The sequence below is a fragment of the Salminus brasiliensis genome, chromosome 2 (genome assembly GCF_030463535.1).
Source record: "Salminus brasiliensis chromosome 2, fSalBra1.hap2, whole genome shotgun sequence".
Taxonomy (NCBI): Eukaryota; Metazoa; Chordata; class Actinopteri; order Characiformes; family Bryconidae; genus Salminus; species Salminus brasiliensis.
This window is the reverse complement of record NC_132879.1, coordinates 10677933-10698511: the sequence shown is the minus strand read 5'-3', so window position 1 is coordinate 10698511 and position 20579 is coordinate 10677933. Positions and strand designations below refer to the sequence as shown.

The 20579-nt window shown below is 40.6% G+C and overlaps 1 protein-coding gene across 2 annotated transcripts; it reads left to right on the top strand.

The window, feature by feature from the left end:
• Positions 1 to 4886: 4886 nt before the first annotated feature.
• dctn4 (dynactin 4) lies at positions 4887 to 19711 on the top strand. Of its 2 annotated transcripts, XM_072674306.1 has the most exons (14): positions 4887 to 5031; positions 5794 to 5864; positions 8561 to 8739; positions 9316 to 9359; positions 9625 to 9732; positions 10357 to 10377; positions 12095 to 12168; positions 13388 to 13500; positions 14751 to 14860; positions 14987 to 15060; positions 15159 to 15213; positions 16511 to 16618; positions 17104 to 17201; positions 18524 to 19711. In XM_072674306.1, exons 1-14 carry the CDS (start codon positions 4897 to 4899, stop codon positions 18735 to 18737), a joined length of 1404 nt encoding a protein of 467 aa, XP_072530407.1. In that variant the 5' UTR covers positions 4887 to 4896; the 3' UTR covers positions 18738 to 19711. The 2 variants fall into 2 exon arrangements, with proteins under 2 accessions (XP_072530407.1, XP_072530408.1); XM_072674307.1 differs by lacking the exon at positions 10357 to 10377.
• Positions 19712 to 20579: the final 868 nt, after the last annotated feature.

Sequence of the window (20579 nt, the reverse complement as noted above, 5' to 3'; positions counted from 1 at the left end):
TGGTTTGTGGTTTGTCCCTTCTTGAAACACTGTCCACACATACTCATACAATCAGCACTGCTGACAGGGACCACCCCAAAGGTCGGCTCTGACCCAGTCCTCTGGACCTGATAATGTGGCTGAGATCTTCATGAAACAGCTGTTCAGTGACCCTCTAACATACATCCCAACCCTTCAAATTGCCCCACTGTTACTGTTAGATATCCAACATTAGTTCTTATCACTGCTGTCATTCAAAAACCTTGTATCTCCAAAAAGGCAACTTTACAGGAGAAGGGTATATATATATATATATATATATAATAAGTCCTTTTGATGCATTTCTATTGGTCTGTTCATGATGAAAATGATGAAATGTTGACACCATGTATTATGTCAAAAAGTGAAAAACATTAAACATGGAAATGGGGTTTTTGTCTCTCTCTCTCTCTCTCTCTCTCTCTCCCTCTCTCTCTCTCTCTTTCTATTTAATAATATATTTACTGGTAAGGATCTGAGGTCTGGGTTTAGTCTGTATCCTAAAAAAAGCAGATGTGAATCCTCTTCTGTGGGAGAGAGAGAGAGAGAGAGAGAGAGAGAGAGAGAGAGAGAGAGAGAGAGACAGAGAGTAAAGGAGAGAGAGAGAGAGAGAGAGAGAGAGACGGAGAGTAAGGGAGAGAGAGAGAGAGAGAGAGAGAGAGAGAGAGAGAGAGAGAGAGAGAGAGAGAGAGAGAGAGAGAGAGAGACGGAGAGTAAGGGAGAGAGAGAGAGAGAGAGAGAGACGGAGAGTAAGGGAGAGAGAGAGAGAGAGAGAGAGAGAGAGAGAGAGAGAGAGAGAGAGCAGTTATTAAATCCCACTATACAAACAGCACTTGCTTAAAAGGTTTGTGCTGCTGCAGTAAAAGCCACTGAAGCGTTTATCAGAGTGACGCTCATTGTTCTCCTGTCCATCGACAGCAGGATGTGTCGGTTCTCCTGACATCAGCTCTGTTTATGGAACAAATCTGTCCACTAATGAGCCTTCAGTCAACACAGCCCAGTCCAGCCCTGCCCAGCCCAGCGTCTTATCTGCTGAACATTCAGAGCCAAAACATCCAGAATCATACACGACACCCAGAGAAGCAGGTTCAGCAACGGTAACAGCAGCAGAACCCTTTTCTTCAAGCTTCTATGTAGAGCTGTCTACAGAATTGTTTCTACAATCCAAAAAAAAAAACCAGCTTTCACCTGACAAAGAGCCATATAAGAATCCAGATGTTTTTTTGAGTTATTGTGGTTCTACGGTTTTACATGTACTTGTTCCTCAAGGGTTCTTTAGGGTTCTTGGCAGCTTAAGTAACCATTTGGATGCTTGGTTTTTACAACTTTTTAAGGTAGAACCTTTAAAATGGTTCTATGTAGCAGCACCAAGTAGTGAAAGAGTTCTTTTTGAGTACTAGATAGATCCTTATATCAGTCAGAGTTGTCAAGGTTCTATATAGACTAAGGAACTCTTAAAGAACCCCATTTTAGTGGGTGTACTGTAAAGGGTGCATTTGTACTTGGGAAAAAAAAAACATTTATCCACACTCCTGAAAAGGGTTCCTCAAAGGTTCTTTAGTGTAGAACCATGATAACTTCAGGGTGGGTGCATTGTTTGCTCTTTGCCTCCTTAAAGGGTCCCAACACCTTTTCTATATAGAACCTTTAAAAATGGTTCTGTGTAGTAGCACCAAGTAGTGAAAGAGTTCTTTTTCAGTACTAGACAGATCCTTTTCTACTTACAGATCCTTATCTTAGTCCGAGCTCTCTTGGTTCTACATAGACTAAAGAACCCTTAAAGAACATCCCTTTTTATGGGTGTATTGTACTTGAAAAAAGTTTTTATCCACACTCTTAAAAAAGGGATCTTCAAGGGTTCGTCAGTATAGAACCAGGATAACTTAAGGAACCATGTGGATGCATAGTTTGCTTAAAGGGTTTCTACAGCCTTTCAATAAAGAACCTTTAAAATGGTTCTAGATAGTAGCACCAAATACTTTTTTCAGTACTAGATAGATCCTTTTCTACTTACAGATCCTTACATCAGTCAGAGTTGTCATGGTTCTATATAGACTAAAGAACCCTTGAAGAACCCCCTTTTATGGGTGTACTGTAAAGAAACCTTTGTAATAACACCACTTATTAAGCAGGTTGTCTAAAAGTAGATTGTGTGTGAATTTGCTGGAACACACACACACACACACACACACACACACACATACTTTCTGTTCCTCAAGCACACACACTCACTATATACACACAGATGCAGTTACACTCAAAGTAGCCTGACCTGAGTATAATTCTCATATTAGGTATAGAAGGTGTTCAGCTAGTAATTTCACCGAGAACAGCAGGAAACTGCTCCTACATAACTAACAACCAGAGGAAACTGACCACTACCCCTAATGAACCCCTAATGTACCCCTCCACATCAAATTTCTGACAAGTATACTATATATAGTCCATTATAGCACTCCATTTAGTCTGCAGAGTCGATGAGAACCCCACAAAAACACCACAGAGCCCTCAGCCTTACTGAAATCACTGCCACAGCACATGATGCAGTATCAGCATTTCGCCACTAGATGTCACTCACTTTACACAGCAAACAGTAGCCAAATATATACGTATATGTTCACAATATGTCCAAATGTTTGTGGACACCCCTTCTAATGAATGCATTCTGCTGTCTTAAGTTGTACCCATTGCTGACACAGGTGTGCAAATGCATACTTACAGCTCGTCCAACTTCAGTAGAGAAGTATTGCCAATAGGATAGGACTCTCTGGGGCAGATAAACACGAACCCACTGGCACCACTAATGCCAGGCGTGGGCTAGAGGTGTATGAAGCTCGCCAAGCATTGAGCCATGGAGCAGTGGAACTGTGTTCACTGGAAAGATGGATGGTGTGGGATAAGGTGATCATCCTGACCTCACTAATGATCCTGTTGCTGAATGCAATCAAATCCTCACACCGAAGCTCCAAAATCTAGTAGAAAGCCTTCTTCCCTGGACAGTAGAGATAGATACTCCAACAAAAGCAGGATCAACTCTTTTTTTATTACCCTTGATTTCAAAAGAAACGATTAGCAGATGAACAGATGTCCCAATACTTTTGTCCATATAACTCCATGCAAATAGGTATAGAAATATCGGTATCTATTTTCAATGGAATTCAATGTGACAAGATTTTATTCCAGGACATTCTGGAGCATTTCTATTGGTCCATGCAGAACAGCTGCCAGATTCACAATATGTCAAAAAAGCTGTGACTGAAATGGATCCCACCTACTTAGTTTACTATGTATTAGAAACACAAATAAATTTGGTCGCTTCCTCATCATCATCATCATCATCATAATCATGCGTCAGCGCTGGTCACATAACACACACATAACTGCCTGAGGCATAACTGCACACACACACACACACACACACACACACACACACACACACACACACACACACACACACATAATAAAATTCTGAGCTAAGGTCAGTAAAAGCTTTGTGCTGTTCTTGGAATTAACTTTGCTGAGCAACCTATTCCTACTGTTAACTACAAACTACATGGGAAACGATCTGAAACTCACGTCACTCAGTGGCTCATAATTATCACAACGTCGTCCATCACATTCCACTGTCTGTTGGCCTCTTAGTAACAAACAGACAGGCAGAGCATTGTGGTCTGCATTGAGCTCTTACAGTGAGTTCTGCTGTCCACTAGAAATGATGTATATATATATATATATATATATATATATATATATATATGGTCATATCACAGTCATATCACAATATTATGACCACCTACCTAATAGTGGGAATAACCACCCTTGGCTCTGGGTGTTTCCAGCATTAATGTACAGTACACAGGATAGTCAAAGAACCATGTGCTGTCCGGTGCTATGGAGCTTCACCCCTTCAGCTTAGAGATCCATATAACAGTCAAATGATTCTGAGTGAGGACAGCTGAGAGTGTCATCGGTGCTTCTCTGCCCTCCATTCAGCACCTGTACTGCTCAAGAATCAAGAGGAAATCATTACAGACTCCTCGCACCCTGATCACAACCTCTTCCAGCTGCTCCTGTCTGGCAGATGCTACAGAACTATGTCCACTAAGACTGTCAGACACTAGAACAGCTTTTACCCTCAGGCCATCACCGTCCTCAACAGCTGATCACCATCGTCAGCTACAGGCCATAGATACTACTGATACACTCTTATCACTCTTATCCTACAGTCACTGCATTACTGCACCATTACTCTGTTGCTGTGGTTACTCAATATTTAATCTGTATAGTGTTGCTTACTGCTGTTCTGTGAATAACACTGTAAAGCACACTGTCCGCGTATAGTGTATATATACTGTGTATACTATTGTTCTCTGTATATTATGTGTATTGTCTGTAAATTATATGTTGAATAGCTGTGTTGGGCCCTTGAGCAAGGCCCTTTACCCTCTCTGCTCCCCGGACACTGGAGTTGGCTGCCCACTGCTCTGGGTGTGTGTGTACTCACTGGCCCTAGCTCACTAGTGTGTGTGAGTGTGTGTTTACTACACACATTTTGCTGTACAGTGACAAATACATGCTTTACCTTTTACCTTAATACTAGAGAGACACTAACAGCCGGAAACAAATTCCTTGTGTGTGTGTTCTGCATTTATAAAACTGGTGCATTTACTAAGGAACCCTTGGAGAACCTCCAGTGTTCAAGAGTGTGCTGTAAAAGTCACCCTTTGTAACACATAACTTACAAAATCAGAGCTGTAACTAACACCCTTAGTCCACTTTGTGCCCTAGAGAGTGTTCCCTACGAAGGGAACGAGCGCGGTTTGGAACACGGCCCACACACAGTAATCTCCGGCGTGGAGAGAGGGCGTGGCTTCAGAAATGGCGTCCCTCCTGCAGCCCGACAGGGTGCTGTATCTCGTCCGCGGAGAGAAAAAGATCCGCGCTCCGCTTTCCCAACTCTATTTTTGCCGCTATTGCAGCGAGCTGCGCTCTTTGGAGTGTGTTTCACATGAAGTAAGTGTCTCAAGGTCATAACTTGTTTATTTAGGCGACGGTTGAAGCCGTTTTTCAGACGCGGTTCTGCTGATTTTCCTAAGCTGGGCCGGTAGCTGAAGATCGCCTGTGGACCCGCCTATTTAGGACTATCCTCTCATTCGATTGGCTGCTCCACATGTCGATCATGGAAATGTCGCGTTTTGATTGGCTGTTCGGCTGTCTTGTCATTTCTGGTGTATAGCTAACAATTGAGCCTCTTAGCAAATTTCTTTGCTTTCGTGAGTTCGTGGGTTTAGACGCATGATTTTAATCCGTTTTTAATATAGATATAGCCAAATGATTCGGATTGTTGTGTGAAACAAACGTGAATTTTATATTATGCTAGCTAGCAACCTAGCGGAGCAGGCTAGCTAGTGATGTGGACAGACATCACCGCGCCCAGTTTGTCCCACATCTGTCTCAGTCTGAGCTCTCTCACACCATTGAGCATCACTAACATCTGGAAATATCATTAGATTAGTCCTTAATGTGCTCTAGTTTTGTGTTAAATGTGTATTTTGGTTGATTTCGTTACCCCCTGATAACTGTACCCCCCTGATAACTGTACCCCCCTGATAGCTGTACCCCCCTGATAGCTGTACCCCCCTGTTAACTGTACCCCCCCTGTTAACTGTACCCCCCCTGTTAACTGTACCCCCCCTGTTAACTGTACCCCCCCTGATAACTGTACCCCCCTGATAACTGTCTGAGTCTGAAGGTTGTTGTTTTGTTGTTGTTCAGGTTGATTCCCATTACTGCCCCAGCTGTCTGGAGAACATGCCTTCAGCTGAGGCAAAGCTCAAAAAGAACAGGTAAAACTGCCTCTTTGGGTGAAACTGCATTTATCAGGGTAAATGTAAAGGTGAACACACACACACACTAGTGAACTAGGGGCAGTGAGCACACACACACACACCCAGCCAACTCCAGCGCCCGGGGAGCAGAGAGGGTAAAGGGCCTTGCTCATGGGCCCAACAGTGGCAGCTTGCCAAGCCCGGGAATCGAACCCACAACCCTGTAATCAATAGCCTGGAGCTCTAACCACTGAGCCACCACTGGCCCTAGGGCATAGTTAAATAACGAGAGGTCAGTACAAAGACCTCCTTCAGTTTCTCCTTCAAAAGTACATTTACATTTACATTTATGGCATTTAGCTGACTCTCTTATCCAGAGCGACTCACATGGTGACTCGTATTACAGAGGAGGGCCAATGTAGTGTTAGGAGTCTTGCCCAAGGACTCTTATTGGTGTAGCGCAGCATAGTCACCCAGACCGGGAATCGAACCCCAGTCTCCCACATGGTGTGGTAGCTCAGTGGCAAGTAGTGGTGTTATCTGTTGCGCCACACCAACCACTATGTAAACCCATGTAATATATATAGTTCAGCTCTATGTCCTCTGTGTATAAGGAAAGTTGTTGTACTTATAAAGTATGATACATTTCTTCTCTGCATATCCCTGCATGTCTCAGTGGTGGTGGCGGTGGATTGCTTTTTACTAGACATATCTCCATCGCCACTAATGCTGCTCATTTTTGTCATTAGTAAAGTTTTTATTTCTTGAATGGTACAAATGACAGACATTAGGAAACAGCAGACGCTGAGCTACCCCTTTGCCATGTTTGTGCAGATAAAATCAAGTAAAATGTATTTGAATAGCGCTTATTATAAAAAAAAAGCAGCTGTACAGAATCAGTAAGTGGACAAGAGATCAACAACATAAAAACCTAAGACCCCCAGTGAGTAAGCCAAAGTCAACAGTGGCAAGGAAAAAGCCCCTCAGAGCTGGAGGAAGAAACCTTGAGGAACCATCTGGCTCATCTGGTCAAAACCACCTATCAGTTATTAATAAAAGGAACCGTACCAGTGCATAAGACTGCTCTTCTGTTCAGGTGTACACAATGATCATAATATAATAATTCATACAATCGTAGTAGTGATGGTAGAGTAATAATGATGATAATAATAATAATAATAATAGTGGCAGATAGTTAAAAGTCCATGTAAACTTTAACATGGTCATTAGGCAGGTAGCAGTGGCAGCTAGTCTGACATGTGTGGCAGGGGAGCCTGGTGGTCAGTCTGGTGGGTAGCTGGTCTGACCCATGTAAAAGGGAACCGCAGCAGTCAGTATTCTAACAGGTCGGCCCGGATTAGTGGGCAGCCATTTATTCGGAAACGGTAAAGAGCCAGAAGTTGCTCTGATTGGATTCATGGAGCGCAGAGAATGTTGGGTAGTATCAGAGTGTGGCTAACGAGGGTCTAATGAGTGTGGCAGGTCTGACTATAACAGTATGAGCAATGTAAAACATTGTGGTGACAGTGTTGCATTTTGCCATTATAAATGCTTTACTCTATACATAAATACAAAAGTATGATCTAGGTGTGCACTGATATAGGAAATTGATTGATGTCCAATATTTTTATGTACATATCTTCAAATGCCACTTAAACAGCATGGATAGAGAAATTTAGGATGTAGGGTTATAGGGTCATCTGTAGGGTTATAAATGGAGTAAAATAAGTAGGAGTGGTTATTTTAGTTTAGTGGTAGTAGTTTAGTGTTGTAAAAGTTACAGGAAATGCTGCTTGCGTTTATTAGGTGTTATGAAGCGAAGGCTTGTGAAACCCGGTGTTTGCGAACGGGCTGAGACAAACACCTGATATAGGATTACATTCTTCTCTTATTGATTATGCTGTTACAGACACCCTAGATACCCTAGATCAGCACTATCAAAAATGATAAATTTGGGCCCTGATGGCTCGAGGTGGATATGGGAAGGAAGGGCCCTGACCCTGTACAATAAAGGAGAAGTAAAGGAGTTTGATTTAATGTTATGAAAACGTACCAATCACTCCCTAGTCCACATAGTCTATATATAAAGATGGTAAAGCGTGAAAATGTGAACAACCCATTTTAAAATCCCTTTCTTTGAAATGTCACAAATACTAGCTCATTTACATATCCCGCCACCTACTCATAATGCAGTTCATGAGTGCTTTTAAATTAAACATAATGCAGGCCAGCCAATCAGAACTGTTCTCTGTTCAAAGTAATTTGGGAGCCTTCCAATTGGTCCATCGCGAAATTATGATTCACATTGTGTCAAAAAGTCAAAAAGTCAAAAAAAAAAAAAAAAAAAAGCAAATAAAGATGTTTATATGGCTGTGATGATATTACAGTAAACTCACAGAAACAAATACAGGTTACAGAAGAAATGTTAGAAAAGCTTGTCTAGTCCCTGGAGAGAAGTATTGTCAATAGAATAGGACTCCCTGGAACAGTTACACATGAACCCAATGGGACCATGCCCAATACTAGGTATAGGCTAGAGGGGTATAACTCCCCCCCCACCCCCCCCCCCCCCCCACGCCCCTCTGGGATGAGATCCTCATAGCAAAAAATCCTCATAGCAACGCTCCAAAATCTAGTAGAAGGCCAGATCTTTATAATAATCATCATGAGCTGTGGATTTGCCATATCTCTCTCTGCTGTTCTCATGTTTGCAGGTGTGCCAACTGCTTTGACTGCCCATGCTGCATGCACACCCTGTCCACACGTGCCACCAACATCCCTGCCCCGTTACCGGATGACCCGACCAAGACAGCCATGAAGAAGGCCTACTACCTTGCCTGTGGGTTCTGCCGCTGGACTTCGCGGGATGTAGGCATGGCTGACAAGTCTGTTGGTAAGTCTGTGCTCTTCTCCAGAACAGGGTGAGGCTTTCTGAGATTGGATATTTTAATGCTTTGGTTCTTTTAAAAGGGAATTTCACTGATAGGTGTGTCATTAAGATATAAACACAGTTGTTTAGAGTGAGTTAGGTGTGAAATGCTCCATTTTAGAGAAACAGCCAGAGTCAGAATTGTTCACAGTGGTGGTAAATGAGACCAGGCGTATGAAGAGTTGGATGCCTTTTAAAAAAAACACAGGTGCCCAGTCATAACCACAAAGGTTGTACCGTTCATCCAGCCAAGAAGAAGCTCACCTGATTCAACCCTTGAATCAACTATTGTCAGTCTTCAGACATCTGATCATATGTGCTCTAGCTTTGCTGGTACAAGGGCCTGCAGAAGCACTGGCCTTCGGTGGAGAAGTTAGGACACTTCTGCTGTGAAAGCATCCTCACTCTTTTAATGGAATTTAGTAGTGTGTAGTTAGTGTGAATGATGCATGTGATTTTGAAGATTTTGCAGTTCAGATGTTAAGACCTGTTCTGTATGTGTACCAAACTAATGAAAATTGTGTTTGCTTTGTAATACAGCCAGTGGAGGATGGCAGGAACCGGAGAATCCTCACACTCAGAGGGTGAGTACAAGACTGCAGGTTGCCTCGTTTATGCTGAATATGAATGAAGTTCGACTAATGCTTATACCTGAATGCTCTTAAACCAATGTTTATTTTCTCCAATATATCGTCAGTTTTACACCTTGTATCTCCAGTTTTCACATGGTGCTACAAAATTGTATACAGTCATGCCACCTACCTGTTTTACTGCCCTGTGTTTATCTGAGTTTGGTGGGCAGTGAATCATTATTTACTCATAATTTTACTGTGTTCATTGGCTCTTCAGATCAATAAGCTGATTGAGTATTATCAACAACTGGCCCAGAGAGAGAAGCTGGAGAGAGACCGGAAGAAACTGGCTCGAAGACGTCCTTTCATGCCTCAGGCTTTTTCGGTAGACGCACACACACGCAGACAGATGGACAGATATACACAAGCACACACTGCCACAGTCCAGAAACATCCTCCACACAGTGGCTCTGTTTGTAGTTAAAACAAAATTTAACGTCCAGCTTTAATTCTGTGGGAGTTCATTCACAGTTGGTTTAATCCTCTGAAAAGACTCAACCTGGCTGTTCATTGTTTTATTATAATATTAACAAGAAGAGACAAGACCCTATAATGCATGGAAAAATTATTAGTCTCTCAAAATTCACTCACTGAATTACATTTTGTTATTATTTATGCTGCTGTTTAAATTGCTTCATTTTAACAAGTTTTATAGCAGGGTCTGAAATTAACAAAATATATTAATATGTTCTTATAGATTGTCCATCTAAAGCTGTAATTTGGCTTGCATAAGTGCTTTGCAGGTTAATTTCTAACCCTGTAATGTTCTATGCTTCTGTTTTACTGACTGCACTTTAGCCACCGCTTGTCTTGTTTACTGTACTCTTTAAAAATTGCCACTTAAATGTCTGCTTGGATGCTTGAGTTTCACCTGGTTCTTTCTCTTTCTCTCACTTTCTTCGCTTGTGCACGCTGATATTTTGGTTTGTGCCTCCCCTCCCTTCCCTAGCAACACACTATTCACGTGGTGGTGAGTGGGACTTTTTCACAACTCACAGTGCAGCTGTGGACTGAGTCTCTTTAGGAGTTGAAAAAGTGTTTGTTTGTTTGTTTTTTTTTGTTGTCTTTTTTTTATCCCTGTCTTTCTGCCCTTGTGTTTTAGTTCATCATTCCTGATGTGCTGATCACATGAGCCTCCATATTGCTAAAAAGAAACTGGCTGCATAATTGAGTTCTTTGTGTTTAAAGGGGTGTTTAGAGGATGTGAAAAGAACTATTGATACAAGACAGTAGAGCTGCAGTTTAATAAGCTTTAGTTAGGCCAGTGATGATATACAGTTGCAAACGATTGGATCAACCTCCATTGCAAATTGGATTTATTAGCAACATTTACAGACATTCAGCTGATTGCAGCAAATCAATCAAAAGCTCAACACAACTAATATAACCAGTGCTTTCTCCGGATTCAACACTGATTTCCACTGTTAATGAATTCTGCAGCCTCAGAATTATTCAACCCCATTCACAACGAGCATCTTTAATACTTAGTAGAGGCCCTTGCTGCTGTTATGGCCTGTTGTGACCGTTGATCCGACCATACCCGAAAAATACCAGTTTGTTTTATCGCGCCACAGAAATGTTCAGAACTTATCCGGTGTATAGATTAGTGGTATGTTTTGAGGAGGAAGAATGAATCATACGCTGAAAATAACACCCTGCTTTGCTTCCTCTGGCACTGGAAGCCTGCAGCATGTGCAGGGCAAGATAGATTCAATCAAGTGTCAGGAAATCCTAGAAGAAAACCTCATGCCTTCTGTAAGGATGCTGAAGCTTAGGCATCATTGGACCTTGCAACAGGATTATGATCCCAAGCAAGTCCATCAAAGCTTGGTTTCAGAAGAAGAAATCCTGGAGGGTTCTGGAGTGGTCATTACAGTCACCTGATTTGAACCCCATGGAAAATCTTTAGCAGGATTTGAAGAAGGAAGTTGCAGCAGCAAACCCAATAATATTAGTGAACTGAAGGACACTGTCCATGAGGAATGGGCTAAGAATCCTCAAAAACGCTGCCAGAAGCTGGTGTCTGGCTATGCAGCCTGTCATAGTAGCAGAAGGCTGCTAAAGGTTGAGTAATTCTGAGTAGTGCTGAATTTATTATATTTGTTGTGTTGAGCTTTTTCAGTTGTTCCTGTTTGATCGGTTTATTGCAATCAGCTGAAAGTTTGCACATTTTTCTCAAACAATTGTGGTTGAATCATTTCAGTTGCACCTGTAACTAGTATTTGTAGTAGTAATTTTTAGAATTTGTAATTGTATTCTTGGTAGAATAGTTAGTTGAAGTAATTGCTTGTACAATCTTGCTAATGTAGCTCATGTCATGTCATTCCCATAATGCTATCGCGTGCATATTTACTGTCCTCTAGTGTTTTTAATAGAACTGCTACAGAACAGCGACAGTATGGTTTTCATGTCTTATGTTGTCGATTTCTTGTGTTTTTACTGATTACTGATTCTGTAAAGCTGCTTTGTGAGACCAGTTGAGTTGATTTGATTTGATTATTGAACACAAACTCGCACCAGTTCACATTTGCCTAAGGCAAATTAACCAGTGCATATTAGTAAATGCTGGTTATTACTGGAATTACTTCATCTTAATTCGTATCTATCATTTGTTGTTTGGCATGTTAGCATTTCTCAATCTGTGATTGATTAGTCTAGTCTGACATGGCTTGTGTCTCTGTGTAAAGGAGAAGTATGGCCTGGGCACCCGTTTGCAGAGGCAGAGGCCTGGAGCTCCTATCAGTGCCCTCTATGGTCTCTCGTAAGTATATTTGTATTAACATTTTAATCTTCAGTTTTACCCATGACTATTATAGTATGTTTTGTGGTGAGGCAGTTTGAAAGAGGCGGTAGCTGACTTTGTGTATCAGGGGATGCTTGTCCTCACCCTACTAGTGTCAGAAGCATTGCAAGTGATGGGGGAAGTCTTAGTAGGTGGGTTTATGATCAAAATAAAGACAGAATTTAAATATGAATTAAATATTAGGTTCACATTTGAATGTAGGTGTCTGTTAAGAGAGATTCCTCAATTCTCTTACACTTAGTCTTAGACTACCCCCTGTTTTGTACATTTTATTGTTTTTCTGGCTTGGTCATATCCACTTAAGCTCAGAAAGGGCTTGTTATTTAGCTAAAGGGCTTGTTATTTAGCTGATGTTGTATCAGATGTGTTGGGTTTAGGTTTGTCTTTAGCTTATACAGTAAAATGAGCACAGTTAAGCAAGCTGAATCATATGTCATCAGGCAAACGCTGTCAAACTGGTGGTCACATCATGTTAGGAATTGTTGCTTAGTGACTGTAGTTTCCATGGCTATGCAGATTTATTTCTGGTCGCTGCAGATTTAATTAATATTAACATTTTAATATTAACATTTTATATAACACTGCAGTACAACAGAATTGAACTGCCACACTGGCAGTGAACACACACACACACTAGCGTTGTGCAACCATCTCAGCTCCTGGGAGCGGGTGGAGGTTAGATGTCTTGCCACCTCTTGGTACCTCTGCCATTAATGCCATTAAGCACTGTCTCTTCACTCCCCATACCCCACTTCCTGCTGGTCAAGGGATTTAAGGGATGCTCCTTTATAGTCCTTTTAATATTCATTTTTATTAGCACACGTGACCGCTACTTAAAACACAGAGAGCATACATGTATGAAGGATATTTGTAAGCATCAAGCTATTCAGCAAGTCCGAATGAAGTGAGGAGTCTAGTAGTCCTGCATGTTGATCCACATACAGTCTTAAATAAAAATGTGGGTTGGCCCCTGGTCAAATGACACATCCCAGTTGAGTCATGAGTTAGTCAGCAGGCGACTCAAGTCTACATCTTTTCTGAGAAGCGTTCCAGTTTAAAATTAGGCCTAGATGTTTTTAAATATATTACAATGCATTGCTATTTTTATCATTTTTGATTTGACTGTCCTGAGAAAGTAGTCTTTTAGTCACTGTCTGTGTTTGGATTTTGATTGTAGTCTGAAGGAGGGTGAAGAACAGAAGGAAGTCAGTATTGAACCTGCTCAGGCTTTGGACGAGGTGGAGCCTCTGCCTGAAGACTGCTACACACGACCCATCAACCTGCCGGAAGGTAAGTCTCGTCTAGTTTCAGACTGTTAAATGAGCTCCAAAGCTTGGTGTTAATATGTTAATTTGATCCAGTGAGTGCTCAAAATAAAGCTATAGTTTTCCCGTTTATTCCAAATCTCCCGAACTATCACGGTATGGGCGTTACATTTCGGTGCATGCAGTCATGCGGAGAATCTGCGGTAGGTTCCACCCAGAAACCTTGAGCTCTAAGCTGAGATAGAAAGTTAGCAACATGCTAAGCTTAAGCTCACTTGCGTCTGACTATGTTGAGTGCAACTGACACGCAGAAGCTGGTGTGAACCAAACTGTGACTTCTGTGTATCGTTACACCTAGAGCAGGACAATATGGAAAAATTGGATATCATGATATTTAAAGACATTTTTTAGAATCTACAATATTTATATTTTGTCATATAGACAAAATGCACCAACAGCGTAGAAGATTTAAAAACGTCTGTCCAAATACTCTCCCATACTATCATGTACCGTGATTTTTACTTGTATACTCCATTGAATCAAATAAGACTGATCCACAATTTGGAATAAAACGTGCAGTTAATCAGTGCTCTCTAAGCACTGCTGGTATCCACGATAAACTCATAAAAGCATATTGTATCATATTACCCAGCTCTAGTTACACCCCAGTAGTATTAATAAACAGGAAAGCTTAAGTTAACAGCACCTTAAAGCAACATTATGTAGCGTTTTACCTTAAAATATCAGCTTCAAAAGCATTATGTTGCTCCACTGATCTGTAATAGAGAGAACAGCATTTCTATCATTGGTCAACATTCACTAAAATCCAGTAATATTACATGCATATTTTACTTCAGTGATGGTTCTGTATCTCTCAGCTTGTCCAGAAAAGAGTGGAACCACCTTTAGAGGTGTTTCCAAACATTTCCTGACCAAAGGAGGAGCCCAGGAGCAAGAAATGTCAACAGTGCTGCTTTCAAACAATTTAGCAAAATAGTCCATCAGCCCATATCTGCATACCTGAATCACTGCCTCAAATCATGCATAGATTAATAATATCTAATAGGCTTGCTTATGTGCTGTCTGACACTGAATAGCATGGTCATCTGTAAACACAGACTGAAGTTGTGGTAAAAGGCTGTTGTTTAGACTGGACCAATAAAGTTTAAGACAAATGAAATTAGAATTTAAATTAAGCTCATCTTGTGAATGGTATTCTGGTTAGCCAGGAAAATGCATTGTTGTTGAACTGTGTGTTCGTGTGTGTTCATGCAGTGACAACTCTTCGCCAGAGGCTGCTACAGCCAGATTTCCAGCCTGCAGGAGCCTCTCAGCTACACCCCAAACACAAACATCTGCTGATGAAACGCTCACTGCGCTGCAGGGTATACACACACACACATAAATAATTGAAAGCAGACTCAATTGCATGTATGCCTATAAATAAATGTGCATACACACACACAGCATCTCTGAGTTTCTTTTCTGAGTTTTTTTTTTTTTTTTTTAAGAAATGTGAGCACAATCTGAGCAAGCCAGAGTTCAACCCAACCTCCATAAAGTTCAAGATCCAACTGGTGGCCGTGTGAGTATACAAGCTTGTTCATACAGTGCTACTGGGTTTAAGCAAAGATACACTTCCTGTGAGATGGGTGGGTGACTGTGATGACTTTTTGGTTTTAGGAGCTACATCCCAGAAGTGAGAATCATGTCCATTCCAAACCTGCGTCACATGAAGGCAAGTGTTCATCCTGCCATATACAAGATCAGTTCTATACTACATTTAGTGCTTTAATGAGTTCTGTGGTGAGCTATAAATAGATCTTTGTAGTATCATACACTTTAGAATCTGTATCTCTACCCAGAGTAGAAAAGCTGTATGTGTATAAAAAAAGTATTTGTCACAACAGTAATCATTAATCTTATAATAAATACAAAAATAATAATGTTAATATCAGTAAATAGTTATTCTATGTATGTAAATGCATTGCTAAATGCATTCATAAAACTATTCATCTAAGCAATAAGCACTGATGTTAGAATAAATAATTCAAAAATAATAGTACAATAATTTATTTATTCTAACAGTAGCATTTGCTGCTCAGGTAAGTATTTTATACAATCACCTCATAAAAACAATTTACTTAAGGAAGTACAAAATAATGTTTAAGTGCTTAAGACGGATGTGACGAATAAATGCAACAGATGAGATCAATCAAACCAAATATTTGTACTCCTAATTGGCTTAAAGACACAAATCACTTTTCTTAAAGATGTGCATTCTCATTATGCTTTACTAGATAGATGTTGTCCCAAACTGGAGAAAATGTTGGAAGCGTTTTTTAGAACATGTCAAAACTGAATGTGCACTTGGACCTGAATCTAGTAGTGATTATTGTGGGGGTGTATGGTAGATTACCTTACTTTTTTTTTTTCTATATTTGGTCATTTAAAGCTAGGTTAACTTGATATGTTGTACTATACCTGTACCATGCTTCCTAATAAACAGGTTAAACATATTTGGGTGATGTTTATTTGGATGCAAAAAAAACAAAAAAAAAAAAAACAAGACTGTACCAAGACTGTACCAAGACTGTACGTGTTCAGAAACAGCTGATCGAGTTTCAGCAATGGTACAATGTGCAAAACAGCTGTGTGTCAATGATACTTACTGTTGGGCGTCTACCCTCTGTTCAAGTTCTTTTTTAAATTTGGAGAGCAGCTTTACTTTGTGAGCACATTTACTTTGTTGGTGAACATTGGTCAGTCCCTTCTACCTTCTTTTCTTTAACCAATAAAAATCCATCATACTGTATAAATTGTATCTCAAATGTAGTTACGTAGTAATAGGATTTTACTAATGAATAATATTTGGATTTGGCATGTTTGAGTCTCTTTGATGAAAGAATAATAAACATGGCAAAAATATGAAGGATTCTTTTTCAGAAAACAAGACTTGTGAAATTAGTTATTGCATTTTTTGTTATTAATCTAGAATTACATATTTATTGTATGTCTTTTTTTGACTACTTTAGGAGTCCCAGGTGTTGCTCACTCTCACTAACCCAGTGGAGAGTATCACACACGTCAGCCTGTTCACCTGTGAGGAAGGGGATTCTGACGACATCAACAGTACAGCTAAGGTAAGCAAGGCTCGGAAAATGTGGCTTTGTTTTACTAGTTTTTATACAAGTGATGCTTCTGTTTATTTGATTGGTTACAAAAATGTGTTCCACTTGTGTTATGGCTGAAATGCCCACATTTTCTCACCTTACCTACATCATTCCACTCTGCGCTAGCTGCTTTATTCAACCCTGAGAGCATCACTGAACTCCGGTAGTGATGTTTGATGATTTAGGCTACCACTCCAGCTCATCCCAAAGGTATTGGATGGAGCTCCATCACTCTGATGAACACAGCTTCACTGCTCCACAGCCCAATGCTGGGGGCTTTATTCTCCACGACTCTCAGACACATAACCTTGGGCAGGGTGACCTCAGGCTTATGTGCAACCGCTCCAGAGCATCCCATTCTATTGCCAGTGCTTTAGATGTTGGGTATGAGTAAAAGATTGTAGTGGCACTAAACATGGTGTGTTGGACGTGTGTGTGTGTGTGTTTGTGTATAGGTAATGGTGCCAGCAAAGGAGTTGGTTCTAGCAGGGAAGGACGCAGCAGCCGAATATGACGAGCTGGCTGAACCACAAGACTTCCAGGATGACCCAGAGTAAGATAAAACATTTATACACCCCTCCAGACTAAGACGCACCGTTTAACATACAGTATATGGACAGTTATGGGACACCTGTTCATTCATAGTTTCTTGTGAAATCAAAGGTATGAAAAAAGAGTTTATCCTGTTTTTATTGGAATAACTGCCTCTACTGTCCAGGGATGCTTTCTATTAGATTCTGGAGGATTTTATTGTATTTAGCGACAAGTGTAAGTGAGGCCATAATCTATTAAATAGAGTGCCCACACCTGGCATTAGGCATAGTGCCAATAAGTTCATGTTTTATTATTATTATTATTATTATTATTATTATTATCTTTTCTAAACACAACACAACAGCAGCTCATATATCCGTATTTACCCAGCTGATGTAATAGAGCCTTCACGAGAACTAAGAAAACCTTATGAAAATATGAAAAAGTATGTTATTTTTCCTTTAGTATTTTTTTTAATAGGTTTGTCAGAAAAAAGTTAATTTGCATCAAAGATCACTGATGGTAACCAAGACCAGCTAGCATTTGGCTTTTGTCTGAAATGCTGATTTGGTAGAACATGCTGATTTCTATGGCCTGTGGAAACCGATGTGAGAGCTGAGTATCTGCCTTCATATTCCAAGTGGCAATTATTGGGGACCAAGCACTATAATTATTTGTGTAAAAACACTGATCATTTGTGCTCTACTGGAGCCAACAAAGCGCATATGATTAGTGTTTTTAGATTGACCTTGTTTAAAATAGATGTGGAGGTTTTTTGGCCTGCCTTGAGTTTGCATAGCTTTTGTTCTTAAATAATTCCAGTCATTAGCCCTGTAATTTTAGCTGTGGAATGAAACTGACTAAAATAACACATTTTCTTGAGGCAACACTGCTGGACCCTGCAGTTTTCACTTCAAATTTAAATGCTGCACTGTCATCACATCATACACAGCACTCATCCACTCACCTAATTGTCTACTTAAAAAAATAAATAAATAAATAATAATTAAAATAAATAAAAATAAATAAATAATATATATATATAGATGTGCGCATGTGGTCTTGTTCACAGATTATAGTACACTACATGAAGCATATGGCTTCCATTGTTTTGCTGCACCTTAATATGACAAACCTTACTTTTTGACAGTGTAGATCTGGCAGTTGTTCTTTACATTGTGTCACAATTTCATTATAAATACACTAATATAAAGGCTCCAAAATGACCTGGAATTGCATTAAAAGTTAACCGTTTGCATGAACTTTGTTGCACAGACAGAACTGTCAGTGGTTTGTTTGTGTGCAGCAGTTAAAATGAGTGTTCTCCCTCACCCATTGCAGTGTGGTGGCCTTTAGGAAGTCCAACAAGATTGGCTTCTTCATCAAAGTAATTCCACAGCAGGAGGAGGGGGACGTCACTGTGGCCTTCAAAATGCGCCATGACTTCCGCAACCTGGCTGCCCCCATCCGGCCCAGTGAGGACGGGGAGACACCCAGCGAGGTCATCTGGCTCGTACACCACGTGGAGCTCAGTCTGGGACCGCTGATGGCCTGAACACACACACACACACAGCTCAGAGCCTGAGACCACTGGTAGTCTGAACTGATACGCACTTAGTCTCTCTCACACACACACACACACACACACACACACACACACACACACACACACACACACACACACACACACATATAGAGCTCAGCCTTGGGCCACTGTAGCCTGAAGCCATACAGCACTAGATGCACACACATTACTCTGCCTGGAGACACACACACACACACACATACACACACACACACATATTTATATCTACAGTGCTTAGCCTGGGGCAGCTGTTAACCCAAACATAAGAACACATACATGTACATATATATACAGGAACCCCTTTCCACACACTCACATGCCACCTGATGGGAGGGTGGAAATCCGCTCAGTCTCAGCGTTCTTCTCATGAAGAAGCCGCTCTAAAGTGTTGAACTTCTACAGTAATCCTGGTCTAAATTCTGCACCAGACCAGGCACAGCCCCCAGCCCCAACACTACACCATCAAGCTTACAGATGTTTCTTTGCTGATGAAGGATGAAGTACTTACCTGCATGCCGTCGTTAGTGTTTCCTCACTAACCAAAAGTATGTCCCAGGCTGACCCCAGCTTCACTCTGTACAGAACCATAACTCTACAGTGAGTGCAGACGAACACCTATAGATTCTCCTTTGCTGTTGCGTTGCTCTGTCGTTTCACTGGCGCTCTTTCCGATGTACTGTAAGGTGTTTTGTTGCTTTTGCGTGGAGCGCTCTGCAGAATACTAACGTGCCGCACAAAGTCCGTGGTTGTAAATGGTCAAACTTAATCATTGTGTGTTAAAATTAGGGTATAAACACCAGTGCTTAATTCTCTGATACGATCTGAAGAGTGAAACACTTTAGAATTCTTTCTGCCTCTGATGTTTTCTTTTTGTGAGAATCAAATCTGTAGTAGAAGAGCCTGGAAAAGTGGTTCACTAATAAAAACCAAGAGATTAAAACATCTGCCACTGTGAATATTGTTTTTTATTATTATTGTTTGTGATGTTTTTTATAACTTCTTTTTTTATATGTTCCCAACATGTTTTAATAAATTCCCATGAATAATGCTGGCTTTAAAACAAACGCAGCCAACAGAACAGAAAATACTGGTGCAGTCTTGAACTGGCTCAGTCAGCATGGGAACCATTTAATAGTCTGTTGTTGAAGCTGGACTTGGATGAAAAGTCTAATTTACGCAGTTTCCCCCTTTAGCCTAAAAGACGTTAATCAGCCAACACACATTAGTTATCTAAAGTCTGAAGGCTAATGTGGCTATTGACTGATGGAAACTTGCACCCCATCAATTATCATTAAGCTAACTGACTTCATAAATCATCACACGCCTCCCTCAAACTGTAGCCAAACGAAAAATGTCAAATAGGCTTTATTAGAAAAGCTGTTTTATTGGATGGCTACGTACAAAGTTGTGAAAAAGTTAGGACACCCCATGAAAATTGTTGTCTTTAATCATGAATATTTGTTCTTCATTTTTTGTAAAATGTAATTAACAGAAATGGAATATGGAGGTAAAAGTTAGGACCCCCCACACACACTTATTACATTTATTACTTATTAAAAACCCTAAAATATGGTTAAATATGAGGTACAGCACATCAGCTGCAGCTGATTAGAACATGGTTAGAGAGGATTCTGGAGGAGCCTATCTTATTTAAACCACAGACATTTAGTTTGGTTTGGAGTGAGTGGTGAAGATCACCATGGCCAGATCTAAAGAGCTCTCTGAGGCCTTTAGAAAGAAGGCTGTAGATGCTGAGAAGTCTGGGAAGGGATTTAAAAAGATCTGTTGTACATTTAAACAGCAGCCGTCCCA

Excerpts from the sequence above, each read along its gene's own strand:
- dctn4 (XM_072674306.1), top strand. The coding sequence starts at position 4,897 with ATGGCGTCCCTCCTGCAGCCCGACAGGGTGCTGTATCTCGTCCGCGGA. Across the intron at positions 5,865-8,560 it reads GCAAAGCTCAAAAAGAACAG|GTGTGCCAACTGCTTTGACT; the intron begins GTAAAACTGCCT and ends TCATGTTTGCAG. Across the intron at positions 10,378-12,094 it reads AACACACTATTCACGTGGTG|GAGAAGTATGGCCTGGGCAC; the intron begins GTGAGTGGGACT and ends CTCTGTGTAAAG.